The following is a 27,959-nucleotide window of genomic DNA, read 5'->3' as shown; positions in this document are numbered from 1 at the left end:
TTCCCCAAAGTAAGAAATGTCAGTCACAAGTTAAGTCGTAAACGTTCCAGTTCATGTTACAATATCAAAGTTAGCTAGGTCACTTTAAGTGACCTATTGTACTTCGACTGATTCGAGCCACTTGATTCATGACATCTTAAATATCATGGTGCTGGTCGACATCGTCAACAACGAAAAGAAACTATCCATAATTATATTCTTAGAAGCTCCAGGACTAACCCAACCTTTATACTCCGAAGGGTTCAGTTACACGTTACGGGAAGGGTGTTTACGGGTACGATACATATGTGGCTGCGAGTTATTTGAGTTAAATACGGAAGTTACGTAGGTACATTCACTCCCATCTTCTCTCTTTCCACTCTTATAAACTGACCAATATATAGCCACGGTCTCTACCCGTACATTTACGCTAAGCTTTGAACGTCCGTACCAACATGCTTCCCACGTTTTGACCGCCTCAAACTATTTCCTTCGACCATATCCTGCTTTCCATGCTTCTCCGACATCATCATCACATGTGATCCCTCCAAGTCGGGTGAGCTTTGCTTTTCGAAGTGAACGGAGTGTGCTTTCGATTTCTTGATTGGACGAGGCTTCGGTGGGGGTCCAGTAGGCGCAAGATCCACTAGCCTAACGCTAAGAGATGCCCCGGTAAGTCCTGCACCATTACCGGCAGGCCATATATAAGGAGAACCATTGTCCGTACGGACATGGACAGGGCGAACAGATGGGTGAAGGTCTCCGGCAAAAGTGAATAAACGGTCGGCCTTGGTGTGAGTCCATCCGATGCGCCCAGACTGATTCAACTCAGCCTCGGACTGACCCTGCGATGCTGCGACAACGACCTCTGCGAGTATCCAAGATCGGAAAAGACGACCTTCCATCCATAGAGCGTAGATGTGATCGTCATCTTCGGGCTGACGGCGTAGGTAGGTTCGAACGATGACGAGCTGAAGCAGGAGCTGAGCAGGGCCGTGGAGTCGATGTGTTGCCACATCAACATCAAGGGTCGTCTTCTTGTTTCGAGTGATGAAATGACGGACATAGGTCTCCATGGCTATGAGAGTGTCTTGCATGATGGAGAGATCTCCCGGAAGAACAGGGACGCCACGATACGTGTTGAGGAACTTGTGGGACGTGATGTGACTCTGTGTTAAAGGGTCGCCCATCGCATCCCGACGCCAGTTATCATTGAGCCATAGGTCCATGATAGGATGAGTTTCACTGAAGATCGTCGAATCGATGACCGCCAGAGCGGCATTATCCAGAGCCTCTGCTATGGTATGATTCTGGTACTTCCTTTCGACGGCATCTTCAGCGAAACAAAGCGGCAAAATAATATGAGGAAACTAGAGCAGTAACAAAAATGAGTCTCAAAATATCGAGCGACAAACATAAGCAAGCATACCTTCAGCCACCTCGATTCTACCTTAACCTTTGTCCTCGAAGCGACACACTCCTGTATAGTACGTTGAAAGGAGCGGGAGGGTTGAAGGCCATTCGATTTGGGCCAGTTTACAAACTCGAACAGCCATTCCAGTGACGCAAATCCTTTCTTAGCAGAGAGTATGCGAGCCGGATACAGCATATCGATTGAGTCGTTGCAATGCAAGAAAACAATCGAACCAACACTGAAAAAAATTGGATCAGGATACAGTTCAGTGAAACGGACATTGACTAGGTCGTCTGCCGAGAAGTTCGAGTGAACGTACTATGATTCGTCCCAGATTGGCTGACCACGACAGACTGGACAACGCCATTTGAATTCATCGCTGTTGATTTGCTCAGCATCTTCGGGCAAATCGTCTTCGAAGTGTTGGCGAATACAGTCCGTGTGCGAGTACCTCTTGCACATAGAGCATTGCAGCGTATCCCGGTCCTCTCCTACAACGTTTCCATCCTCCTCATCGCCGCAACCACTGCAGAAGATTGGCCATGGCGACATACTACGGTTCGACGATGAATCTGATCCGTCCAGACCTTGCGCTTTCTTCACCGATGCTTCTATCGCGGCTAGCATGAAGATGTCGACATCATCCTCGTTGTTCTTGGATCCCTTGTCCTCCGGTGTCGGTAGGCTATCGGATTGGGTGACGAGGGCGGTGTTAGCTGCAATGGATTTAGGGGATGGGATGCCGTCTGGTCCGGAAAAATCGAAGCGGTCTTCAGGGCGTGCTTGATCGTATGTCGGAGCGGGTACATGGGCAATATAGTGACGGAGAATTTGATCAATGCCCTGAGTCGAAGTCTGATTACTTATATGTTTAGTATACAATACACAGGTAGAGAATGACATTGGAAACGTACACCAATGTCGGAGGTTCTAACATACATCCATGTATACGCTAGCGGATCATGCTCTCGAAATACAGAGCTGGATCCTACTTCTTCCAACCTCCCAGAATTCCGCATACCATCGTAAGAGTATACTCTGCCTTGATGCAAAACATGCGCGGTGTAATGACGAGGAGCTGTTCCATCCGTGGGCGTTGCTCCGTGATAGCGTATGCAGCCCAATAACTCGTATTCGACGGGAGGGGCATCGGAATGGGTGATTTTAAGACGCATAGAATGTCTTGGAAGAGGCCGGGAAGGCTGAGCGTTCGTACCAGGGGCGATCTGCAAAATCGCCGGCCAAGATGTACGTATGGACTGAAGCTGCATAATATGGGAACATCGCCGTTTAGTACATGGTGTGGTCTCGAGAGTATGCAAAAGAGTGGTTGCGTAGGATGAGCCGAATTTTCGTCGAGGAATAAAGTGATCGAACAGGTCCTGAAAGTTGAGATATGTTAGGTTGAGTAAAGTCCGACACCCGTCCTGGTCTTCCGGTACAAATCCCACTCTTACTTCTGGAGGAGAAGCAGAGACGTCCAGTGTATGACCACATGTACAGACGTAAATGAGATTGTGCTGGATGCCGAAGTGTGGCATTGCTGCCTTGTTGACAGATTCGTCCTGATGTGCCGGTTGTGTCAGTAAAATACCAAGGCCAGTTTTTCATAAACGAAGACAAGTCCAAGGAGACGGAGAACTCACCGAAAATATCTTCCCTATCACGCTCTCCGAAGTTCCATACCGAGCAGATTTGGGATCTCCTGGATCGCTGGGCTCCCCGATCTCCCAAGTATTCTCTACCAGCTCCTTGAAAACTGCTTGCATATTGCTGAGCATATTTATTCCACTCTCCTCCGACCGATAAGCCTTCTCTGACCCGACGACCCACTTGTTACGCTCATCGAAATGTGATACTAGATCTTGGAGAACGGAACGTTTAGGTTTTCGACCACGACGTTTCGTCCCGTTTGCGAGAGAAGGGAGAGTAGCCTCGAGGAGTTCACGGCGTATGGCAGGCGAAAGACCGGCGAAGCAGCGATACAGTAACTCGAGAGGGGAATCCCAGAAGCAGGAGTTTGGAGACCGCCAGCGGTACCCTTGAAGGACGCGTTGAGAGAGGTCAGCGGTGTTCGATTGTGCTGGAGTAGAGGCTGGTTTGGTAACTGTGCTACGGGCGCGCTTTGCTGATGGTTGCTTGACATTTGAAGATTTCGACTTGTCCGATTTTGAACCTAGTACGATCACAAGTTAGCTATGCACAGGAATTAACAAAATACGAATGAAGCTACCTTTCTTTGTTGCAGCTGCTGCTAGGAGATCTTCGGTATCAGGAGCCCTCCCATCATTCGGGTTCCATGATCGGGTGCGCTTGCGCGAACTGGGTTGTATAGTCTGTGGCGGACAGTGCCCCGCTGGTTGTACATTTAATTAGCGCAATGACACGAAGTAAGACATGGTAAAGCCGATGATAGTTACCTAGAACCGCATTATACAAGGCCTCAATCTCGTTAACATAGAGAAAGATACCCTCCAGACCAGGAATAAGTGCCTTGTCGGTCCCAGATGCGCGATGAAGAACCGAGTGTTTCGCCTCGACAGGATTTGATGTTCGTGGAATATGATCCCTGAGCGACGGGTCGACGGACGACTTTGCGGGGAAAATCATCGAGGCGACCCAAGGTTGTAACCACCAATCTAGCCAACGAGCCACTGCAGGGAATCCCTCGCGCAACTCTATGACAGCTTGATCGAATGCTTCCAGGCTTGTATCGTCAGAGCTCAGGACGCGTGTTAAGTGCTCGAAGGAAGAGACGAGAGAACGTGGGACGAGAGCGCCGTTTCTGGTGAGACGTATGATAGAGCGCTGCCAGTGAATCTTGCAGCCAACGGCAAACTCCTCCGCCTCTCTGCCTATATTCTGCCTAGCTTCCGTCTGAGTCTCCTCAGACATACGATCGAGACCCGTAATTAAAGACATGCATAGATCTGTATACTCGTCGACGAATGCTTTGCGTTGAGCGGCTGAGAAGTCCATGACCTGAGCCAAATACGAATGTCGGTAAGCTGACGACCGGAAGACGAAATAGCAGAGGACGTACCTGGGCAAGTACACGACGATTCCACTGGGGACCTGCCGCTTGACGGATTTGCGCGAAGAGAGTACGGAAGTGAGGGCGGTGGTGCTGTGCATCGAGTGAGCCCATCCAAGTATACTGAACCGGAACCCATGCGCGTATAGGAGCGCAGAAGACGCATGTAACGATGAGATAACCTTCGCTGAAATACGAGTTATCGACGTCGGTAACACTCCCAAGTCGTCCCATGGAAACATTGATATCTTGGTCGACGGAGCTGGAAGCAGGATCGAGATCGTCGGCGTCTCGAGGCCAAGATTGGACGGCATCAACGAGACAAGCTTTCATGAATGGTGTTTGGAGTGTGATGAACTGAGGATGGTGGAGACTGGAGTCGGTGATGAATGCACCGTGGGTATTCTGAAGCTTTGCGAACGATGCGAAGATACTAGCTGCACTCTTAGCCCCTGAGTGCGACTCTATGCCTAAGCGGGATTTAGACTTGGAAACCTGAGCGCGAAGGAAGCGGCCGTTTGAAAGAGTGGGGGAAATCTGGTGGAGAGGGACGGAGTGAGATCCCGGACGGCCGACCTTAAGCTGGTATGGTGTAGAATCTGGGTATAAGGCAACCTGTTGATCCAAGGCCGTCTGCTCCGCCAGCGAAAGCGCAGATCCGCCTGGAGGACACGGATGATCATGAGCCTGGTCGCTATGCTCCCAAGCAAACCATAACTCTCCGTTACGTTCGAAGTCCCAGTGCCAAGTCTTGATTCCACATCTACGGTGAGTGTACATCTTGGAGGAGCACCGTGACTGATCGCAGACGATCGCATGCTGCGTCGAGTCGCGAGTAGATATCTGAGTCTTTGGTCGTTTGAGATGCCCACAGCCATTGCAGATGAGGACGCCTAAGCACTTTCGGCCTTCCTTCATGAGATCGTTGTGCATTTTCTTCCCGGTAGAACGCCATACCAGCTTTGTCAGCTTCCATTGTGGAAACGCATCGCTGGCACGAATTGTCCTACGCTGGAATTGTCGTGGGACGTCGAGTTCTAGCGACCAAATTTCATTCAGTTTCGACTTTCCGACAGAGTCCACAAAATACGAGACCTACCGTCGGACAGAAGATCCTTAGGCTCTATATCAACGTGAGGTAGATGCGCTGGGGGATTCTTGAGAGAGAGGCTCATGTTTTGAGGGGTTATAGGCGCAGGAATATGGTAGAGAGGTGAAGAAGCAGTCGGAAATGAAGGTGGAAGAGGCGTGGGTTGGAGCGGAGCCATCGTTCCCGGATTTTGTTGTCGCTCAAGCTGCTCGATTCGCATCCGAAGATACTGCAGCTCTGTCATTGACTCGGGTGGATTTGCGGCGACGTTTTCAGGCTGGAGACGTTCGAGGGAAGGGGATGGTATGGCGAACCCGCGAGATGTGCTCGAGACGGTGACTCCATGCTGAGAAGGAATGAAAGAGAGTAAAGAGTGTGGTGTTGTGAATGAAGGAATGGAAGTTGGTGCTTGTGCACGGGTATAGGGGATTGATGCGAGGTTCTGATTCGAAGGAACACGGATGCCATCTGTGTCGTTTGAAAGAGCATGTATCAAACATAGTCAGATTACTAAGACTGTGACTGTTCGAAGGCCTAACTTGTGACGCACCTGAAGGAACATATACGGCCTGCCTTAGCTCTTGTACTTCATTCCGAAGACCGGAGACTACCTCCAGGACGTCGCGGATGCCTGGCTCGGGAGGTACGGCGGGGTCACCAGCGCCGGAAGTGTCGAGTCGGCGTAGGAGGCCCACACGGTCGAGAAGGATACGAAACATAGGTGTTGGTCGAGCTTCAGCAGAGAGGATAAGAAAGGACGACGCTCAAAAAAACTGCTAGCACGTTAGCATAGCACGCACGCGAGGCCCCGGCGGTATCGACGGAGGCAAATGTTCAGGATGACATGCCGCAGGTCAGGAACGTTGAGCTACAACCTATGCAGCCTGTATGGTTGCGATGACAGTCACCAGTATGCGTAAATGATCATTTACTTGTGAAAACTACCGCAAGCTCAATCTGTAGACCATCAAGTTCAAATAGGGGGCGGAGAAGTAACGTCTTCACTATCCAAGTAAGAAGTGTCGCCTCTCAAGTTAGTTTTCCTCTTGCCAAGTAAATAATGTCAAGTCACTCGGACAAAAGTTACTTCAAGTTACTTCGTCCATGAGACACAAGACGGCTCAAATCACTTGCGAGAGCTAAGATGCCCAGCACAGGCTGGTGAGAGTCGATACATCTAAACACCGCTCACGGCGATGTGTTCCGGGACATTGGCTCCGCCGCATCGGGTCTGTGAGCCGCGAAGATGCGACAGCGCAATGACAAGGAGGCATGGCCTCTCATTCCTTAAAATCATGTTTGAATCACAACCAGTGTGATTGACCTGTCGTACTAAGCATAACCAGTATCACCAGACAGAAAAAATGGACTTTCCAACATTATTGAAGTCTAAAACGAAGAATTTACCCAGAAATAAAGCAAAGTCATGCTATGACGTCACGTCGCTGTAGGAAAGGCCAAAATCATGCCAGCTGTGCAGTTACACGACGTCATAGGCAGTGTCCTGTGACATGGAAGACTTACCGGTTTCCAGTGAGCTCGGCCATTCAGATCTTCAGACTTCGTGAAAAGCTTGATGGTCCGGACATGTTGCAGTTATGGACGTGGGATTGCAAAGACAAGGAAATGTCAATGCCGGCGCTGGAAATCACGACAAGACGTCATGTCGCTGTACAGTGCAGCAACACGACGTCACTCTGGCACTTGGAGGTCAAGAAAACAATATGGATGTGAGTTCGATGCAGCACTGGGACTGCATCGAACTCGCATCCATATTGTCTGAGTAGATTACCCTTTTGAGCAGCGCAATGCCTCTGTCAATCGTTATGCACTGATGCCAAGTCCAGTCACAGAGTGCATGGAGAGGGAGTCTCAACAGAGTCTTGGACGACAGCAGAGTGATTGTATGACATCGTACTTAAGATGTCTCATTTCTTCCGAGGTACTTAATGTGAAGCCTGAGCATAAACCGACTTGAAGAATTGGCACTGTCGTCGAGACGTGGAGGTGATGGTGATAGACGAAGAGCATCTGATCTGTGACATCGAGACTCTGAAGCGGCATCACTGAGGAGTTAGGGACCCAAGAATAGGAGCGATGAGCCACTCAGTAGCAGTGAACTCGCAGATAGTATAAGAAGGTGTCCTGTGAGGGAATAAGTTTGCATGATGGCCCAGAGGTTCCAGGTTGTCTGAAAGTAGCCTAGCCGTTCGTGTAGAGTGCGCGGACACAATCATGTTCAAGAAGTTAATTACGACGCTTTCGACCAGCGTGGGAAAACTAAAAGTTAGATGTGGCACTTTATTTGGCGGGGAAAAGTTCGCCGAAAAGTAACTTTATTCAGACTCTGTGGCGTGGTGGATGGTTACTAGCCGGAAAGAGAGGCGGAAGTGAAGACTCTGGGTTTATGAGGATGCAGCATCCGCCTTGCCCATCATGCGCCATTCACGGTCGGCAGCTGCTGTCTTTGTATCTATCTGGGGCGATGTTGGAGGTCAGCACACTGGGTGAATACGCCAAAGAAAACGAAGGAAGAATGTTCCACACAGCGATAGAGACATATGTGGAAGCGGTCAAGGCAGTAGATTCGTGGAAGGTGATAATAAAGAGATGTACGCACGGGTAAAGGAGCGTATAATGGCCTACCAGTCATGTATTCCCCGTTTTTGAACATCGCGGGAAGCTCTCCCTGTGACAGTAAGGGTTACGAATCGATCAGCTAATCATGATACAAGGGGAAGAGGTGACGATTGGACGTACGGGTATCGGAATCGCTGAGACTGAAATCAGGATCGCAGAAAGGAAGACGACGTGGCAGCAGATGCGATTCATAGTATTCGGTAGTGTGGAGTATAAGCTATGAGTTAAGCACAAGTCAAAGATGCGAGGATAGGGAAGCGGCGAGGGGGTTTTAGGGGGGCGGGGAGGATAGTGGAAAAGATCTGAAAATGCGACGATGGCCTAATGGGGGCACCTAATATATACAAACAGGCTGTACCGATAACTTGTCTGTTGATTTGCCCATCCAAGTCCTAGAGAGGATAAGACTTCGCCGTAACTGCGACATGACCTCAGACTGAAACATCCGCTTGGAGAGCCGTCGCAGAAAATCCGGAGAGGAGCTTGGCCTTTCGGTTCGGTGCGGCGCGTTGGGAGCAGAGAATAACGGCGACATACATGCGATGATGGCGATCTTGTCCGCTACGGAGTGGTCAGCAAAAATTAAGAGTTTACAGATGGGTATACAATGCGGATGGTGTTCGAAGAATGTCGATTTGGTTCCGTAATGTGCGGATGTGACGTCGTTAGGGGTCTCATCGCGAGAGCGCAGCCCTAGCGGTGAACTGTGTGCAAGGATGTCGACGGTTCGCTGGAAAATGAATAAGGCTCGTCAAGTGGCTTGATATCATTATGAGAACGGAGCATTGATATCCGATACTACCTCGAGCATAGCAGCTTTCGAATGTGTAGACCCATACTCAAAAGCTTAGGGATACTGAGTCCATTGTGCCACATTTGCAGTTTATGGTCTACAAGGCTCACCAAGTAATCAGCGAAAACTGTGAGCGCCATAAAGCTGCAGTGATTGTGGAGGAAAAGAGATGATGATCATCGCCAACAAGGAGGCTCGCCGAACGGCACATTTTTCGGACCAAAATTCGACCAATCGGGGTTTGCCGAGGTCAGCAATTGGCGGACTGTGGCACTCGAGCTGTCGACTTCGTTTCTGCAAACTGCTACTCGTGTCCCACTCTCATCTCATCTCTACTACTACTCCCTTCTACTCCTACCCATATTGAACCCAAAAGACCTGACACACAAAATCAAATTGATAATTTCTATACGGCTATGAACATGCGGAGCGACGTGGTGCTCTGGAGGCGAAATCGGCTCGAGGGTAGGCTGGAGTAGTTATTTGGCAGTTATATCCCTGTGCGTCACCTCATACTACTTGTGCAAATTGCGTAGTGGGCCCTTACACCGCTCATGCTTCAATCTGTATCTTCTGCATAGGATAGGGATTCCCTCGATGAAGCGACCGGCGAGTTATCCGTCCAAGACCCATCGCCTCTGTCCTCTGTCGAAATTTTGCTATGACCCATGCTTACGCCTTGCTCCACTTTAAGTCTTTGGAAGATCAGTCGTTCAATCTCATGCTGCGCTTTTTGTAGAGAGTCCTCGTCGGGTACGAGAGGGACGTGTGGCTAGCTTGGGGGTCAATCGTGGTGACGTGTTAGACCAACCTGTATGTCGATCCACTCGTCACTTGTTCCATTCTGACACTGATGATGCTACAGAGGTCCAAGAAACGATATTTTCCAAGAATGATTTACGGTCGGTCTATTTTAAAGGTACGCGCCAAGATACATGTTTTACACTCGTGCCCAGGCCTTTCCTGGTGGCGCGCCACACTATTGAGGACGAGGAAGTGATCGCCGACCGCAGTGCCTATCAACTCGGATACAGAACAATGTTTATCAGCCCCCTTGGTGTCCCCGCTGTATTCAAGTTGGTATTCCATCGGGAGACATTCCGGCCTTCTTCCTTTTATATCCTTCAGGATCCAGGTCGATCGGTATACTCAGGTGTGTCTCTTTCCGCCCAACCATTTCATCCTCCCCTGTCGATTCATGGAATTTCCTGTCTTGATATGACGGTGCCTTCTCGTCCACATCTTCAAGGTAGAGAGAAAGAATCGACCACAGGCTCGCGTTACACCATCTAAACTGATGGCCTCTAGAGGCCTGCGACATCCCTCACCGGGCCACAAGACGGCCACATTTTCTGGAACGTCGTTCGTCCTTGTCACATCAAGGCCAATGACCTCTTGTGTGAGAGGATAGGTTATGCCGCCCGTGGATGGCTCAAGGAAAATACCAAAGAGCATCAGAGATGCCTAAGATCTTTGGTCGCCCGTCTTTACTAGTTCGTTTTCCTTGCGCTCTGATCCCCCCTATTTTCTTTGTGAGTGTATCTGCATACACCCTTCTCTCACGCCCTCCCCCAAAATTTCAAAATGCTCCTCTTCGAGTCTGGATGTCGCACTTCCAACGGCGCAGTACTTATCAAGCTCTTCCCCCACCTTATATATAGCTCATTAATCAGCCTTTTTAGCTCACTTTTCGCGCTGTCGAAGACGGCAGCGAAACGTTAACCACACGTCCGTATTGCTACACCTTCGGATGACGACAAGGTACACACGTCAGCACTAGTATTTCGAGCGGCGAGACCATGGTTATCGCCGAACGTTATGGTGCTAGATCGTCGTTTGACACGTAGAAGATCATGACAATGGCACGAGCGATGTCGTCTCATCGGAAACGCTGAATGAGCCACTGAACGTCGCATTTCTCTCCTCGTTTTCACTTCCGCTCGCACCCGACCCTTACCCAGCGGAGTATGTCATCGTTGTGGATGGCTTGTGCAACACTATTGATAGATGACCGAACGTGGTCGCCGCATGGTTTCGCGAATGGGCCGGGCACAGGGGATCAAAGACTGTGCCTGTCTATGTCGTTTGCCTCATTGCTATGTAGACAGAGGTCAGTGATACAGCCACGAAGGCTAGCGCTATTGCTAATGGAAACGTTACATCTGGTGGTGCCTCATACTCGGACCCCGAAGGGGATAAAACTTTATCGAGTTCTTACCGTCACCCTGCCCTGAGTCAGAATCTTCGTTACTTGTCTACAGAGGTCACCTCAATTTTGAATCTTCACATGCGTTTACGCATCTGTTGATTCTGTATTCTGCTGGCGCACGATACGGTGTTCCCTTCGTGACTCAGTAGTCGTCCATGTTCGAATGCCCCGCGCTCCGCTTGGGTTTTGCCCTCACGTCTGCTCCACGGACAATGCAGTCCGCTCTGGGCAGCTCAACTTCAGGACCTCTTCCACTGTGCTTCATATTCTAGCACGCTGAAGATCAGGGTTGTCTGCCTTGCTTGGACGGGAATGCGGTTTACGTGCGTGGTTGATCTTCATTCCGATTCTTCCCGTTGCCTCATCGCCGGTAGGTCGCCCTTGTCCCCAATCGTATGTACTTTGCTACACGGAACGAGGTAAGGGAAGCCATGTCTTTCCGTACCAGTAATGCCCCGTCACGAGTACCATGCTCTCCTCTGTGCACATTTCGCATGTGTGAGCCCCCAAGCGGCTGCTTCTGACCCGACTAGGTGATCTGAATTTTTTTTTTTCGTTCGCGCGGGCGAGACCATTTCCCCTTTTCAATGCCGTTGATGAGCACAACACGTCGTACCAAGGGAGTCGACATGAAACCATCCAAGTACGTCTACAGGCGTTCGGCTCGCGCCAATGCGCTGACGTTAGTATTTGCGACACTTGTCCATGTATATAAGCGATACAAGATCAATTACACACAGACAACGAAACCCCATCTCCTCATGAACGGCCAGTACAGCAACATAGCGCTATCTCTCAAGGAGCATATATCGCCAATGAAACACATTGTTTACAGAGGTCAGTACAATTCGTGTCTTCTGCTCTACCTTGCACTAATTTCCGGCCTTCTGGATTTTGGCGATGGGACACAGGACTTAATATGGCCCTTTTTCATTGGCCTATACTTCTCCTCGCGCCGGCTCTAGCGCTTTGTATATTCTATGCCAACCCGTTGAATTATGGCAGGACAGTACGCAAACGTGCTCAAGTCGCGCCGACGAAGGTGCGTTTTTCCTTCATCATAATGCCAACCCGCGTTTGAACTAGTGTCTGTCATCATCTTGCAGACATCAGTACTACGATCACATAGTCATGTGAGGTAAAAGTCTCACTTCCTACCACTTTTTTTTCTTCGCCTTCCAACTTTTTTCTAGACGTGGAAGGCCGGTTTTTTCGCTTATCATTGGTATCGATACCTACCGTGCCGACCAAATCAACGACCTGTCAGGAGCTGTGGCCGATGCCATCGCCTTCTGCACCTTTCTGTCAACCAACGCCGACCTTCCGTTCTCGGCATCACATGCAACGTTACTCACAAATGAACAGGCGACTAGGACGGCCATACTTTCCGAACTGCATGTTTTGGAATCCGACGAACGTATTCACCCGGGTGATTCGGTAATGATCTACTACGCCGGCTACGGTGGCTCTTCTACCAGCACGACAGGGCAAGGCAAGACTCGTTTCATCCTGCCCTATGACTGCAACGAAAATGTAGCGCCCATATCGGAACAAACCATCGCAGAATGTGTATATCGCCTGGCTCAGGTCAAGGGGAGCGATGTAGTCAGTCAAATTTTCCTGTCTTATTCAAGCTGAAGATAAACGCAGGATATTATTTCATTATTACAGACCGTCGTTTTCGACTGTGGCTGGACAAAACCCTCGATATTCTTCCTCCCGAATATCATGCCTGCCCCACATACACGCTACGCTGACATTCACGCTTCCTTCATTCGACAGGGAGAAGACGTTGGTCGCGAGGCTCATAACCACTTTGCGCCTGGACTCTTCTCTCAGACGACGCATACCCTACTTGCTGCATGTGGAGCGGAGGAGTCCGCGTTGGAGATGGGCGGAAGGGGCGTTTTTACTCGCGCTCTGCTCGAGACGCTCGAAACTGCTGCAGGAGAACAGATCACATACGATGAGGTATTGAAACGAATGCCCGTCATACCAGGGTATGTCACCGTGTCCCTATTAACTTTGCCAGATACGAGCCTTATGCGATCTGATCCATGGCTCTTCTATCGGCATATGCGGAAACTATCTAGGCAGACCCCGCAATGTTATGGTGCCCATCTCCGTCGTTCGATATTCCTGGATTCCACTGGCCCACTCACGTACCCCCTCAAATATCATCATTCGCTTGTCATTCGAGGTTCAACCGAAGACATCGAGGTCGATGCCACCGCTCTAACATCTCATTCCAATGGTCACAAGCTCGTCCGGGGAGAGCGTCGTATCTGCATCTTAATGGAGATGGGACATGACCTCGACAAGGTCTTCAACGGTTTGAAAACGAGATTTGCCTCTGACGGAATAGATACCTCGACAGTCGATCGTATCCAGCCGAATAGCGACCTTCATAAAGCCAACGCCTATCTACGCATATCAGTTGACGGAGGTTTAGCGGTCTTTGACGATCTGACGAGCCATCTACTCGAGGACGCGGCCTCTCCCAATCGACTTGGCGGTTTCCAACGCCTGCCTTACACCACACAGAACGACTTGCAATCGATATACTCCGTAATACGCGCAGGCACAAATTGGTACTACCACCTCATGCGCCAACCCTCTCATCGCTCGCTCTCTAACGATGGGCACGTCACCATCGACTTCACTGAACTCGAGGTCGTGTACGACGAGATCGGGGACCCGTCGTATCTCATCCCATCAGGGTCTAATCTCAATCGTGCTCTCTCTGGACTGGGCAATGTCGTCGATCTTGTAGTTGACGAGAGGAAGCTGTATGGACAGACGGTGAAGAACTCCTCTGGGGCATCTTTATATCCCTACCTCTTCTGTTTCGACAACAGTGATTTTAGTATCAGTACGGATATGATGATCATCTAGTATTTCCTAGCCTTCGCCCTGATCAATTCCGCCATTTACTCATAGAACCGTATTATCTTCCTCCCGTTTCCACCACGAACGGTCGACCCGAAGTTCTCCATATCAACGACACACTTCCCATCGGTTACGGCTCCGAGGCGGCAGTTCCGTGCAGTTATTACCTCCGGAAGGACCAAGATATTGACGTTGCCTATCTCAAGCTATTTTTGACAACGGAATATGTTGATATGTCGGCTCTAGCGCAGGATTCACCTTTCAGTGGTGTGGGAGAGGGGGTAGGCAAGGGAAAGGTGAATGTGAAAGAGGGCGTAGCCTGTGATTGGGACGAGGTGACGGTTATGCTGATTCAGAGACGGTTTGGGGAAGAGTAGGGTCCCGGTATTCGTGGTCTGCGATCTTCTCATAGACTCGTGAAATGTTACTAGTCGTGTACCTTGGCAGTGTATCCGGTGAAGGTGATCTTGGTTGGGACCGGTGATATGACGATTTGGTTTGGATTTCGTCTGACTGCGCTGGTGAGGTAGTACATATGAACGGGCCTGAGAGCTGTGTTGACAGAATTGCGAGTAAATATGGAGACGAGAGTAGAGCGTTATCGAGTGGTTTAGAAAAGTAATTATGTTTCGAGATCATACGTTGGCAGTAAAAGGAGCTGAACGACTGTGGCAACGCGCCACACTATGAACGCACAGTGGGTTAGGGTTACATGCCATCATTCGCCTGAAAATTCAGACAGGAATTCTTTTCTTCCTCCACCCGACATCTTTGCTCATCTTTGGCCAAACGGTTTTCTGTCAGTCCGCCATACCCGCCTTCGAATTACAGCACCATCACCGAGCACAATACGAGCAATCCGTGGCTTGCCCCTAGCCTATCCCATCACCCATCGCACACGCATTGTCAAATGTGTGCGAACCACCCACTGAGCTCTGGGCCGGTGTTAGCTACAGGTCTTGAGGTTGCAAAAAAGGAGAACGATTAGGTCTGTGCGCTGTCTGTCCATTCAATATAAGAAAGTCGTCTATGCTGGTAAACAGCGGGCTCTTCTCTTGTCGTATTCTTGCGTTCTTCTTTTGTCGATCACGCAATTACAGTCCTCGAATGGCTTTTTGCCTTTTGTCTCGATGAGCAATGTCGTCTTATGGCATGCGTTCTGCAAGTCGAGCACGGTCCTACCATGCATGCTTCCAAGTCTCACGACTTCATTGGCACGCCATCTTCCTTAGATGCTTCCTCACCGCCTCGCACAGCGGAATAGCCCTATTCTGCTCCTTGCTCTCACATCTTTCGAATTTCAGGCAACGCCATCCATCTATAATAGGCTCGGTCCTCAGTTAGATCTATCCCCCAATCATGCATTGCTAAGATCGCTCGGCGATGATCTTTAGACTCCGATTCTCTTCTGAGATTCACACAGCAAAGCCTGGCGGGGGAACCTCCGTTCCCTCCTCTCTTGCATACCACCACCATCCTCAGGCCTCATTGACCTGCCCAAGCCCCTGATTGTCCCGCCATCAGCTTATCTTCTCTCGCATCTCTGCGCGGACCGACTCTGTCGAAATACTACAACGATACGTATGCCTTTCGAGAAACAGCAATTGTACGCGGAGCAGCATGGCCTGAACAAGGCCATCGACCTCTCGCATCACCTTTCAGATCTCTCGAAGGCGAGGACACTCAGCCCCTTGAAGGGTTTGCAGAAGCACACTAGACCCGATGCGATTCAGTTTGGAGGAGGTGAGTTGCCATTGCCTCGTACAGCTGTGATTTTTGACAGCGGTTGACTGTGAGGAGAAGCCTCGAGAAGTATGCGTTATGCGTTATTCTGAGATTAGTCGTGGGTACTCTTGCGCGAGGGTCAATTTGTACACTACGGCACTTCTGTTACCGCTTTGTGTGATATGCGGAATCGAGCTTCAGCTCTACTGCTTACACACGACTTTGAGAGGTGTTGTGTGCGGTGACCACTCTTGATGCACAATCGTAATTTGGTGAATGCATGCTGTCATCGTCTTCTCCGAGCTTATGCTCTCTTCAACTTCTCAATCTCACATCTTAATACATGTTCGAGCTCACCAATTCTACCAATATCCACAGGCCTCCCCGCCGCAGCCTACTTCCCCTTCACCTCCCTCTCCGCCGATACTCTCATCTCTAACTCTTTCCCCCTCTCGGTCCCTTCATCCTCCGTCTCTCCCTCCAAGGCTCTCACGCCCACCCCCGCAAACTGGTTTTGGCGTCTCTTCGGTTCCTCAACCGAACAGACCGAAAAGATCGCCATCCCCAAAACGCCCTCCGCCAACGACGAAGGTCTCAACCTCTCCGTCGCCCTGCAATACGGGCCCGCCACAGGCCTTGCCCCCCTCCGCGACTTCCTCCAACACCTCAGTGGCACGGTATACAAGCCCGCCTATTCCGATTTTAGGACGCTCGTGCATACGGGAAACACGGATGGGTGGACGAGGGTCGTGTTCACGTTGTTGAACCCGGGCGTGGGGGACAAGATACTCGCCGAGGAGTGGGCGTTCGCGACTGCGTTGTCCACGGCGAGGCCGTTGGGGGTGGACGTCATTCCGGTGGGTATGGACGGGGAAGGTATGAGTGCGGTTGCTCTTAGGGAGATATTGGACGGTTGGGATGTGGAGAGGGACGGAAAGAAGCCGAGATTGATCTATACGGTTCCCGTGGGACAGAACCCGAGCGGGGCGGTCAGTGCCCTCGAGTAGACGGTTACTTTGGACTGCGGTTACTGATTGACTGTTTCTGATCTGTAGACTATGGGGCTACAGAGGAAGAAGGAGATCTACGACATCTGCGTCGAACACGGTAAGTGTGCTCGTATCACCTTTATCCTTCCATCGTCTCATTAACTCCTTCGCTTAGACATCATCATCTGTGAAGACGACCCGTACTACTTCCTTCAGTTTGGCGAGTACGTGCACAAGTCGCTTCGCAGCCATCAAGCCGACGACGATGAGGATGACGCGCACTACTTCGGCAGGCTGGCCCCTAGTTTTCTTCGGTGAGTGATCGTCCACTCTTACGCTACATGAGCTGACTGCACGTCGCCATTGCCACTCCATCTCCTCCCATCTATTCTGTGCTCATCGTAACTTCCTCTGCTCACCACAGTGTTGACACTCAAGGCCGTGTCATCCGCCTGGATACTTTCTCCAAGACAATCGCTCCAGGGGTCAGACTCGGCTGGTTCACCTGCAACCCCTTATTCGCTGAGCGTCTCGAACGACATGGCGAGACGAGCACGCAGGCGCCCTGCGGTTTGGGCCAGACCTTAGTCACGAAGCTCTTGCTGACCTGGAAGTACGACGGCTACGTTCGGTGGTTGCGTGGTCTCAGAATTCAATACGGGCTCCGCAGAGACCTCTTCATCGACATCCTGAGCGAAGAATTTAACCTCCACGCTTCTGTTGGTTCGGCGTCCATGGGCGCTTGGTCAGGTCAGACCGTCTATACTGCGTATGCGAAGCCGAAGTCGACGTCGTTATTTGGGAGTGCGATGGGTATGATGAGTGAGAAGAGGGCGTTGATCGAGACTCGGAGTCAGAGCCGGAGGTTGTTGAGCTTCGTGGCGCCGAGCAGTGGGATGTTTGTTTGGGTACGCCATCCAACCTCTCCTCGAATCCCATTGCTCGGCCGTACTGATGTAAACGTCATAGCTCAAGCTCTACTTCGACGACCTCCCTATTGCGCCTCACTCTGACCCCGTATCACACGAAATCAAGCTATGGACGAAGCTCGCAGACGCTGGTGTGCTTACCTCTCCCGGGTGGTTCTTTGCTGCGGACCAGGAAGAGCCGCCGACAGACCCGAACTTGGAGGGGCACATGAGGATGAGTTTCTCGACTGCAGATGTATGCTTTTTGTGATTCATGCTGTGTGTCAGTAGCGCTGACCTTTGTTTTTTCGTCTTCGAATGACGTAGGAGGAGTCGATGAGGAAAGGACTGAAGATATTCGCGAAGGTTGTGCGGGAGGTGCATGGGCTATAGAGTGCTAGGTTTCACGAGCTATTGAGTGGCAGGACACCTTGAGGATGCCTATATAGAAGTAAGTTCGTAACCAATGGTATGTTCATGGTTGGCCTGAGGTTGTTCCTCGCATTCTTCGTGTGTATGAGCCATTAATGAGGCTCAATAGCTCGAAATACCCCCATGTACGGATCCGTCGTATGTCATGGATATTGAAACTTGTTTGAGAGAATCCTGTGGTGTCTGTTTTGGAGATGATAGCAAGGTCCATTTGGTGGGCCACAGCTCGTGAATTCTTATGGTTGATCGTGTCAGCACCGCTGTATTTGGGCCGTCGTCACTTCTTTGCTGTCCGTGACCAATATGTTTGGAGTTTAATGACTAACTTGGCTCCATACCTCGTCGAGATAGCGGGCTTTGGCGCATGAGTGCGGCGTTACCAGCCTTATGCAGTGGTAGAGATTTGGGCGCCGAGGTCATTTTGACACGGAACGACTGGGGCGCCTCACCTCTGGGTCCGCCGATTTGAAGTCGATTTCAGCGTATCGTCAATGTTTCCCTCCACTTTCACAATATCGATTTTTGCATTCGCTGATGCGATCTGTACGGCTTTAGATGCGTATGGTCTGCGACAATACATAGCAACTTGAAGCTAGTCCCAGCCTAGTACACCTTTCAAGCAACTTTCAAACCTCGATAGTGGCGGATTGAGTTGTCTGACACGTCAGAATATCATTATGTTGTCATTATGTTTGTACCCATTTCGGGCTACTTCAAGCATCGTGGAAGAGGAAGGAAGATATACTGTAGGAGAAGAAGGGGAAGCCAAGACAAGTGACCAAGGCCCGGGATATCAACACGGTGGCGTGAGTAATTACGCATGCACGTGCACCACATGAACCGATATCGATGACATTGTTCTTTTCGTTCTGGTCCCTTTTATTCTCCCTTCTGGTTTCATCGCATAACTCTCTAACAGCCACACAAGTGACACCAGACCCCCGTCATGCCCACCGTATACCTTGCCGAAGAAGACCCTGATACAGGATATACAACCTTCGTAATTCAGGATATGGGAGACCACGTCTTCAAGCGCGGACCTAGACACTCCCTCTCTGCTCAGCTCGACTCCGTCATCTCGCGTGTCTCTAGATACTCAGGCTCAGACGAACTCCCCCCACAGTACCTACTCGCGCAATTACCAAACTCTCAGTCCGCTTGTCCTTTCTTCAGCGTTATACCCGCCGAAATCCGAAACCGTATATTCTACCTCGCACTCCTCGAGGAAGAGGACCTCTCCAACTACATTCCAGCGGATCTCGATAGCTATCTCTGCTCCAGAGAGCCTTATAATATGTTCCCTGGAATCGCTCTACTCCGCACCTGCAAGCTCGTTTACTTGGAAACCCACCTTCTCCCTATCCTCACCACCACGCACCGAGACTGGCAACAATACCCGGGCCCTCCCTATTATGAAAGTGTACCACCTGGCGTCTTAGCGAAGAATACACGGGAGAGATGGGCGCTGATGACGAGGGAGCAGAAGAGTGCGGTGGTTGGGATACATGTATACGTTGGGGAGGATTGGTCGCGTTGGCAGTATGGCCCATTTATTCCGGATTATCATAGCATGCGGCGGGAGGGGTTGAAGCCCAAGACATTTGCTGTTACGCTCCGGTGGAACGAATTGACGGGGCTAGCGAGGAGTAATCATGACGGGTACGATTGGGATGATGGGGACGGGGACGCGAAGATGAAAACGAACCTATCGTACTATAAAGAGAAGTGGGAGGCGTGGTTCAATACTTTCGGTGATGGGTTGGAGGAGATGGTGATGCATCTCGAGGCGAAAGTGGAACGGCAATACGGGCTCGAGAGAGTCGTGAAGTCTGTGAGAGAGTGGACGCTTAGGCCATTGAAAAATGGAGGAAAGGTTTGGGGGGCGAATGAGGTGGCGTTGAAGAGGGAGATCCGGGAAGGGGTTCCCTTGAGCTTGGGGGGAGTGACTCGGGACGATGATGCGGCGAGACAGAAGGACTACGTGGTGACGGTTACGTGGAAAGCGGTCAGTGGTGTCTTCAACGAGTAGAGCTGCTAAGAATTTACTGGTATATTGGTGGTTTACCTTTGTTCCTTGGTTATTTCTCTTCGATAAAATCTGACTTATTCATTACGATGCTAGTGTTCGGCGACTCGTCTCACACTTTCGGTCTATTCTTTGTGCACTTAAATTCGTGGAGAACAAGCTCGCCAGCTTGCTCCATACCTCACTTCTCTAATACAGCAGGATATACAGTCGAGATGTAGCGTCGAGGGTCCCAAATGGATGCCATTGCAAACTCTTCGAACTGTAAGGTGCTCAGGGAAAGCCAAATAACGAACAGCGATCCAGTTTGAGAGGATTCTGTGCACTGGCTCACATAACTTCGACTGGCGCCAGACTTGCCTCTCGAACCTCGCCGCTCACCCCCAGTCAAGGAGAGTGCAGGTGCCGGGGGGGATTTGCAGTTTACACTTAGAGCCAAGGTAGAAGCGTTTGCATTCGATTATGATAACAGATAACTCTACGTGATCGATAACTTCACTCTGGTGTGTACTGTGGAGGCAACCGTTTCGCTAACTCACGACCTCTCAGCCCACTATCGTTCTCTACAACTACTGACAACTCAGCCATGCCTTCCTGTCTTTCTGGCAATGCCAACCCAGGTACCGGTGCGCCCGTGTTTATGTTCGTCGCAGGGCTCGATATTGGCACTACGCCACGTCTGTAATTGGCTATCTTTCTGGATTGAGACTCGCTGTGGCCAGAATTGTCGCCTGATGACGTTGTCGAGAAAGGTGTGGGAGTAGTGGTGTGGTCTATTACGCAGGAGGAAAAGGATAGGAACCCAAGTCGATTATGAATATTAAAATGTAGCGTACCGGATCGCAGAAATGACCCAGAAGAGATGCTCTGACGTGGAGCTTGCTCTTGCATCGCGGAGGAATACCTCTCCTCCACGCTGATATCTGTCCACTTCGGATTGTGCATCCGTCTCCTTCGTAATAAAAATATAACGGCTAACCCCACGAGACACAAAGCAAGGACACCACCGACGACACCTCCCGCAATAGCCCCTGCATCTGACTTCTTTCTCGGCGCAGCCAAGGTCGTCAGAACAGGGTCAGGTTCCTGGGTAGTGTTTGGTGCGGGAGGTACGGAGTTCAAAGATGCTGATGTAACGAAGGCAGAACCTGTCTGTAACAGGATATAATCGAGGAAGAAGGCATTTCCCTCAAACGCCGTGATGGTGAGGACGTGAGGAGCGTGAGGATCCTCGATAGTGGCCGTAAGGAGCTGGTATAGATATATAGGATACGAGCTTGCCGGACTGGGCACTTCGAGCGGGGAGCTGGTTTGGTCGTCGATCGTATACGTGCCCAACTGTCCCGAAGACGTATTTTGAAGGAGCATCCCGTACGCATCAATGCGCGACGTACCTGAGTGCCGTGGAAGTCACCGTACAGAGCGAGCACCGAAATGTAAGCTAAAGGAACTAAGCAATGAAGGACACATAACCGCACCGGTGAAGTTCAACGATATCGTAGCACCAGAGGCCGTCGGAGCCAATACCGTGGAATTCAATGTAGCGTCTGTGATATTCTCGCCCGACAATGGAGTCGAAAAGTCGGGCAGTGCACCATTCCTAGACCAGTTGTCCGAGGGTGTGAGGTATGGACTGGAATCGTCGATAAAAATCCAAGACGTGCCATCCTCTGTGGTTGGTATGGAGGAATTGACGGAGGCCTCGTATATGATATAGTCAAATAAGAAATCGGAAAATATCGTGCTCGAGGTGCCTGCGATGGCGATATCGATATCGAGGGTGTGTACGGAAAAGGATGTTGAGATATAGCTGAAAAACGGGAAGTGAAACCGTTGGTTCTCAAGATAAGGATAGGTGTTTTCCTCAATAATGTTTCCATCTATACTGAAGGTCACGTTCGTCGTAGAGAACGACTCGGTAGTGGGTCCTCCTGCGTAAGTGCCGAAGACCGAGATTGAGGATCCTGCGTTTCAAGTATCCGCATGTTAACATCAGGAATCAGGTTTGACCATTTCCGCCTCTGAAGGTTATGCTTGATCATGGCGTACCGTTGAAAGTATAGCTCAGCGTCGAAGAATCGAGACCAGTCCCGGTTGTTGTCAATTGGAACTCAGGAGAATCGCCTAAACGGTCGAAATGCAAAAGGCAGTGAAATCGTTGTATCGTCCTCGTCAGATCATGTAACACTCATAGACATGATATACACACCTTTTGCGCCAATGAACCACCCATGCGTTTCAGCTGATGCGTTCTTGAACACTGTTCCATTGCCGCTTCCAGCCCTGGGAGAATAACGCAGACCGCTATCATTGTCGTCGACAATAACGTAGACGGACATGATATTTGGATGTGCGTAGTATCCTGGGGACGTCAATGAGGGGCAGATGTAGAGGCAGGGGATGGGAAGTGCAATCAAAAAGCAGCTAGCAACCTCGTTATAAGCACTCACGCACTGTCCAATCAAGGGAAAGCTCTATAATTGGCCCGTCCCAGAGGTACCAGATAGATTAGTATATGTATTGAGTACGCCAATGGGTAGCGGTACGCAACCATCTTTCATAGACGCGCTGACGTCGTACTAGGGACAAATGATGGATAAAGATCTTGCTTGGCGTTCGCGAGACAGACATACACGAGCGAACTTATGGTGCTCCGAAACGCGCAGTCCGTGCAGTTTGTGAAGTATAAGACACTAGTGAAATTGAAAATGACGGTTATGGGGAAATTTGTGAGAATCATCGTAGGGAGTTGTTGCCCTTGATGTGTTCGGTTCGGCCTATGTAGTCAGTTTTTAAGTGGGCGAAACAGAACACTCGCGGCCTGTAGCAGTCCACATCACCAAGTATACTCTATTCGGATGTGAATAACACAGCATTGTAACAAGCCTTGGCGGCGACTCGCTACTTGGAGCGACTCGGATCTGCGAATGTACCTTGTCAAGACATTCAGAGCAAGCACAAACCGCTGACATAATCTCGTTCTAGAAAATATGCACATGTGTGATGAAGGGGATAGCGCGAGGGAATGTCTGAGCAGTTGAGTGGGTGTTATACCGAGAAGACGGTAGTGTCGAGGATGAGATTTCCACGCTAGATAGAAGAAAGAATATTTTCTTCATGCCATGTACAGTGAGCCATCTTTCATGGGTCCCCATATGGAACACAGTTAGATGCACCATCATGCTCGAGAATGACTAAGAACGAATACGAAGGAGATGCACGGACCAAAAGGTATCGACATCCTAGCATTAGATCATGATAGGGAGCAAGACACAAAAAGCAAGTCAAAAATGTTGACAATCATGTGCCAGGTCTGAGGGATGGTCTGCTGAGCAAGGATGCAAGAGGGAGGAGAAGCGGTGGAGAATGCTGTCGTTCAACGTGCATATAATGGCCGCAGTCCTTGATCAAAACAAAACTCCACGAAGTGATGGGAGTGGAGGTTATCTACTGACAGTGTCACAGAGAGAAGATTGGACAAGACGAAACTGGGACAGACACGGAAGAAAATTGGAGTACGGAGAAGTCAGCGGACAAAAGCTTGTGACGAGGTGGAAATACACCCCGGCAGACTCAGAGAGAGCCTAAGCTTCTACACCCGCAAACTCTTTATATTCTTGTCACTAATCTCTCCATTTATCGTTCGATGCAAAGCGCGATTCGTGAAGGCGTCACAGGTGGCACAGTGAAGACTCCTAGCAGGGCACTGGGCACATACGAAGGAATCCGAGTTGAATATTCGATATACATGGCTAGGATTGACCCGAGAAGGACCAAAAATAAATGCTATCCTTTGATGAACCTCATAGGATGGGCGTGTCTATGCAGGGATGAGATCTTGAGATGAAGCTCGACGCTGGTACGGAGCAAAAGACATGGGATTCAACTTGGATTCAACTTGAACGAAGCTCGAGCTCAACACAACCCAGATCTCGGGTTAGGGTCGTCGGGTTCATTTCTGTGTGGCGCGAGAGTTCGTGGGCCACACTATGATGAACACAACCCTCCAAATGATCCAAAGCGCCAGCGAGCATTGAAGGGGGGCGGTCAAAGACATTGGTTTGAGATCGGGTACGAAGCGCGCTATAATAAGCCAAAACGCGGTGATGAACACACACAACAAGTGGCTCTCAGAGCAGATTGGGAATGTATGCCAGGAGAGGATGGCCTCGTTGCGTCGATGGACAACAAGAGTCACGACTTCCTGATCTCAGAATAATTGTGGCAGAAACGTTGGGCCTTGTACATGTCAGCTTCGTCGAAGGCTTCATCTCCTGTATGTGCGATAGATACGGTCTGCTGAAGCTTTATACCGACAACGCGTGTGATGCCCACAATGTCTGGAATGTCGAATATATGGTGAAGCCAAGATATATTATAGAACGAATGAAACTGTGAGTGCCGTAGAACACAAGTGCAGCTTCGAAGCACTGGGAAAAAAGTCCTAGTAATTCAGACAAAGAAGGGTGGTGTATAACGACGTGTAAAGAACGGACGGAAATAAAGAATGGTGTGAAACGAAGGAATGACCATAAATGATCAGCGCAAAGGGTACTCCCACAGGGAGCCTAGAAAAAAGAGTGAATTGGAAAGGAGTGTAAGGTTTACTAGAGGCGACGTTTCGCTTCTGAAAATGCACAGAAGTTCTAAGCAGCTACCGTCGCGGAAGTGAAGGCTGGAACCGAAGTATTGGCCGTCGCAGAGGGCGATGCCGTCCAGAATGTGGAGGTCGCGTTCCAAGCAGAGACCGTAGCCGAAACAGACGCGGTCGGCCACGCAGACACCGTAGAATTGAAAGAGACGGACGCCGTGGATGAAGTGGGGACCGGAACGGATGAGATCGGGCTAATGGCATCCGTGTCGATGGGGAGGGCGGCAGCAGCTCCATGAAGGAACTCGAAAGGTGGGTTAGCTGGACCGGTGAGAGCAGGGGAGGCGGAGGTAATGGTGACGGAGGTGAGACCTGTGGCAGCGGCGGAAGAGCATGGGCCATCGTCAGTCCAGACACCGGCGGCTCCACCTATCGAAGATATCATAGTAAGTACATCACGAAATATCAAGCCAAAGCAGGAAGAAATGCTCACCGGGAGTATCAGCCTCAGTCCACCACTTCGCGGTCCAAAGGTGGCCGTTGTAAGAGACCTTGTCACCGCCGACATATGCGACAGTGCGGCTCCAAGAAGAGACACCACTACAGCCGGAGCCGCTGGAGCCAGTGCTAGTAGTGGTCGGGGAAGTGGTAGTCGGAGAACCACCACCACCACCACTGATGGGGAAAGCTGAGCCACGGACGGTTTTGATCCAGGAGGCGGTAGCGTCGGGGTACTGCCAAACCATGACACCGCCGTTCTTTCAAAAAGATTTGTCACTTAGACGGCGAGTGGTATGATAAGGAAAGAATGACATACCCATCCAGCGTTCTTTGCCTGGGCAACACAAGTGGCGAGGGTAGCGGGATCGATATAGCCTGAACCCGAACGAGTTATTGAGATTATAACTGATAGATTCAAAGCGTAAGGAAACGTACCGGTAGACGCATCAGCAGTGGTAGCGGGTTTTCCCATGACAAGCTTGTTGGATGGGACACCATTTGCCGCGATTTGGAGAATGGCGGTCTCGGGGAAGGTTGACGAAGAGGCGGTGACAAGACCAGCGCACTGATCAAGGCATATCGTCAGATGATACTCTGGCTGGGGCAACACCGAGAAATAAGCGTACCGTAGTATAATCGGAGCCCTCTGCGTGAGGAATGATCGATATAAATTGATGGAGAGCTTCGGAGGAAAGTTGGATTACACTCACGGTTGTAGAACTACGTTTGTATATGAGCGACTTGATAGACATAAGAACCGAAAAGAAGAACATACCTGGATGTTGTACCAGTCGATTTGGCTGCCAACGCTCTGGTGGACCTTCAAATACCCTTTACGATTAAAAGTTAGACCTGCACCAAGCACGTATAACGGCGACGAACCTCCGCCACCCCACTTGTTGGGAGAAAACCACGGGGCCAAAGGAGCGTGAGTGACGATGTATTGACCCACAGGGAGCTTAGAGCGGACGGTCTGGGTGAAGGAGATCAGCCAGTTCTCAGCACTTCCAGTGCCGGCGTTGAAGGCGTCGAGGTCTTCGTAGTCGATGTCAAGGCCTGTGGATCAAAAAATGCGCCGCGAAGAGTCGGCTTTGGATCCACCATCAGATAGTCCGACAGAAACGTACCATCAACGCCGTTGTCCAAGACCCATTGACCCATGCTCGTGCCGAGGGATGTCGCGGATTCTCCGGCGCTAGTAGCTGTAAACGATGTCTGTCAGTTATGCGGATGAAGGATGGTGCAGAAACCGAAACCTACGTTTATCAGTGGCTCCGAAAGCAGACGCGACCAGAGCAATACCGGCGGAGTTGTATTGAGATTTGATTGTGGAGCGCTGAGACGCAGAGAGACTCTCCCATTCCTTTACCTGATCAGCACCTCCAGAAGATAACAAGAAACCCATGGCACTGTGATAGAATATCGTCAATTGAGTTCTGTGTCAAGCAAAGCGAAACAAAATAACGTACAAGACGTTGAAACCCGTGATTTCAGACACCGCGGGAGGACCAGTTTCGCCATTGATCCAAGCATCCCTGTATTCATGGTCATGAATCTCAACGCGTGATGCCAAGTACTAAGATGAATGACTGACTGGTAGACGACAAAACGAGGAGCACCGGTGACCAAGCGACGGGTCAGGTCTCGGGTTTCGACGGGGGCCTCGAATGGGGCTGCCATGACGCTGGTCATGACAGAAAGAGTGGCGAGAAAGGCAGCCAAACGCTTGAAGGAGGAAGAAAGCATGTTCATGACGGCTGTAAAGAGTGTAGAGCTAGGCGGTAGCTTGAGATGACTCGCTGTATAGCAGGAGCTTGAGGAGAGGAAGACCAGGCAATATCTTCTAGTTTATATAGACCTTGGACGGGTTTCGCTTTGTGCGGCATGGAACAAGATGTGCGTCCTTGCCAGCGTGCTCTCAGACTCAGAAGCACAAGAGCTACCAACGTTGATGACTGGGCGGAGTGGTCAAAAGCGCGAATAATCAGTTACAAGGGGTACACTATTGCACCACCACGACGGAGTATGAGACAGTAGCCGCCTAACACAAGTCCCACCACGTATTTCTGGAGGACAGGGATTGCTTCTGGCCAGTCGTCCAACGGCAGCGCCCCAAGGGAACGGCCACTGTTACTCTTAGCATCTTTCTGACGCTGATACGGACATATATGACCGTTGTTTGTGCGTCAAAGCGTCGCCATCTACAACAGAGACATCGAGAACCTTATGCAGATCCCTTCAACATCTTGAATGGGTGTCCGTGCGACAACGGCAAGGCTACGAGGAGATCGTACATGTTCTTAGAGGACCATGCAAGCTCGACATCGACGCCGAATGTACATTTCCACAAAGCCTGGTCAACGCCAATGTTACCATTTGTGGTCGTCAAGTATCTCGAGGCTGTGCGAAAATAGAACATCTCAAATACTTTGCTTCGAACATCGACGTGTCTGACCAGAGCGCGTCCCCAAAAGGAGAACGGAGATGTAACACATACATTTCCTGGGCGCTTCGAGTTTGCCAGGACTACTGCCTGCGTGGCGGACTGTTAGCCTCGCGGCAAAACGAACTTGGTTAACAAGTTGGACGTTCTGCCGAACGAATGTAAAACGCCAATGAACGGGGATTTTGAACCATTGGACTAAGCAAGGCATAGACACGATATAAGGTATATCTTGTAGACATACGTGGCAACCTTTAGACGATGTTCGACAATTTGGTCGCGCTTCGGAACGTTTC

At 50.4% G+C, this 27,959-nt stretch overlaps 7 protein-coding genes across 7 annotated transcripts; 3 read left to right on the top strand and 4 right to left on the bottom strand.

The window, feature by feature from the left end:
* Positions 1 to 404: 404 nt before the first annotated feature.
* On the bottom strand, positions 405 to 6,236 carry STEHIDRAFT_159758 (uncharacterized protein; the record flags this gene model as incomplete). Its single annotated transcript, XM_007307155.1, has 11 exons — positions 405 to 1,349; positions 1,409 to 1,631; positions 1,713 to 2,248; positions 2,308 to 2,775; positions 2,851 to 2,958; positions 3,040 to 3,569; positions 3,627 to 3,749; positions 3,814 to 4,375; positions 4,437 to 5,464; positions 5,527 to 5,985; positions 6,068 to 6,236. 11 exons carry the CDS (start codon positions 6,234 to 6,236, stop codon positions 405 to 407), a joined length of 5,151 nt encoding a protein of 1,716 aa, XP_007307217.1.
* A 1,686-nt stretch (positions 6,237 to 7,922) lies between these two features.
* Positions 7,923 to 8,349, bottom strand: STEHIDRAFT_159757 (uncharacterized protein; the record flags this gene model as incomplete). The annotated part of the gene is made up of 3 exons (XM_007307154.1): positions 7,923 to 7,994; positions 8,138 to 8,206; positions 8,278 to 8,349. 3 exons carry the CDS (start codon positions 8,347 to 8,349, stop codon positions 7,923 to 7,925), a joined length of 213 nt encoding a protein of 70 aa, XP_007307216.1.
* Positions 8,350 to 12,078: 3,729 nt separating this feature from the next.
* On the top strand, positions 12,079 to 14,425 carry STEHIDRAFT_159756 (uncharacterized protein; the record flags this gene model as incomplete). Its single annotated transcript, XM_007307153.1, has 5 exons — positions 12,079 to 12,201; positions 12,525 to 12,764; positions 12,831 to 13,159; positions 13,253 to 14,031; positions 14,100 to 14,425. The coding sequence occupies 5 exons, from the start codon at positions 12,079 to 12,081 to the stop codon at positions 14,423 to 14,425; spliced, it is 1,797 nt and encodes a 598-aa protein (XP_007307215.1).
* Positions 14,426 to 15,631: 1,206 nt separating this feature from the next.
* On the top strand, positions 15,632 to 18,222 carry STEHIDRAFT_170511 (PLP-dependent transferase; the record flags this gene model as incomplete). Its single annotated transcript, XM_007307152.1, has 7 exons — positions 15,632 to 15,791; positions 16,152 to 16,762; positions 16,829 to 16,880; positions 16,938 to 17,076; positions 17,187 to 17,670; positions 17,732 to 17,926; positions 17,998 to 18,222. 7 exons carry the CDS (start codon positions 15,632 to 15,634, stop codon positions 18,061 to 18,063), a joined length of 1,707 nt encoding a protein of 568 aa, XP_007307214.1. The 3' UTR covers positions 18,064 to 18,222.
* An 826-nt stretch (positions 18,223 to 19,048) lies between these two features.
* STEHIDRAFT_159754 (uncharacterized protein) lies at positions 19,049 to 20,131 on the top strand (the record flags this gene model as incomplete). The annotated part of the gene is made up of 1 exon (XM_007307151.1): positions 19,049 to 20,131. The coding sequence occupies one exon, from the start codon at positions 19,049 to 19,051 to the stop codon at positions 20,129 to 20,131; it is 1,083 nt and encodes a 360-aa protein (XP_007307213.1).
* A 492-nt stretch (positions 20,132 to 20,623) lies between these two features.
* Positions 20,624 to 22,467, bottom strand: STEHIDRAFT_159753 (uncharacterized protein; the record flags this gene model as incomplete). The annotated part of the gene is made up of 5 exons (XM_007307150.1): positions 20,624 to 20,901; positions 20,965 to 21,522; positions 21,607 to 22,092; positions 22,178 to 22,252; positions 22,338 to 22,467. The coding sequence occupies 5 exons, from the start codon at positions 22,465 to 22,467 to the stop codon at positions 20,624 to 20,626; spliced, it is 1,527 nt and encodes a 508-aa protein (XP_007307212.1).
* A 2,307-nt stretch (positions 22,468 to 24,774) lies between these two features.
* STEHIDRAFT_159752 (glycoside hydrolase) lies at positions 24,775 to 26,972 on the bottom strand (the record flags this gene model as incomplete). The annotated part of the gene is made up of 12 exons (XM_007307149.1): positions 24,775 to 25,148; positions 25,213 to 25,477; positions 25,537 to 25,595; positions 25,656 to 25,785; positions 25,847 to 25,866; positions 25,931 to 25,940; positions 25,996 to 26,051; positions 26,103 to 26,276; positions 26,348 to 26,422; positions 26,481 to 26,629; positions 26,690 to 26,755; positions 26,815 to 26,972. 12 exons carry the CDS (start codon positions 26,970 to 26,972, stop codon positions 24,775 to 24,777), a joined length of 1,536 nt encoding a protein of 511 aa, XP_007307211.1.
* Between the last annotated feature and the right edge of the window lie 987 nt (positions 26,973 to 27,959).

Source organism: Stereum hirsutum (genome assembly GCF_000264905.1).
Source record: "Stereum hirsutum FP-91666 SS1 unplaced genomic scaffold STEHIscaffold_12, whole genome shotgun sequence".
NCBI lineage: Eukaryota > Fungi > Basidiomycota > Agaricomycetes > Russulales > Stereaceae > Stereum > Stereum hirsutum.
Note: the sequence above shows the minus strand (reverse complement) of the source record. Positions and strands in the feature narration are given on the sequence as shown.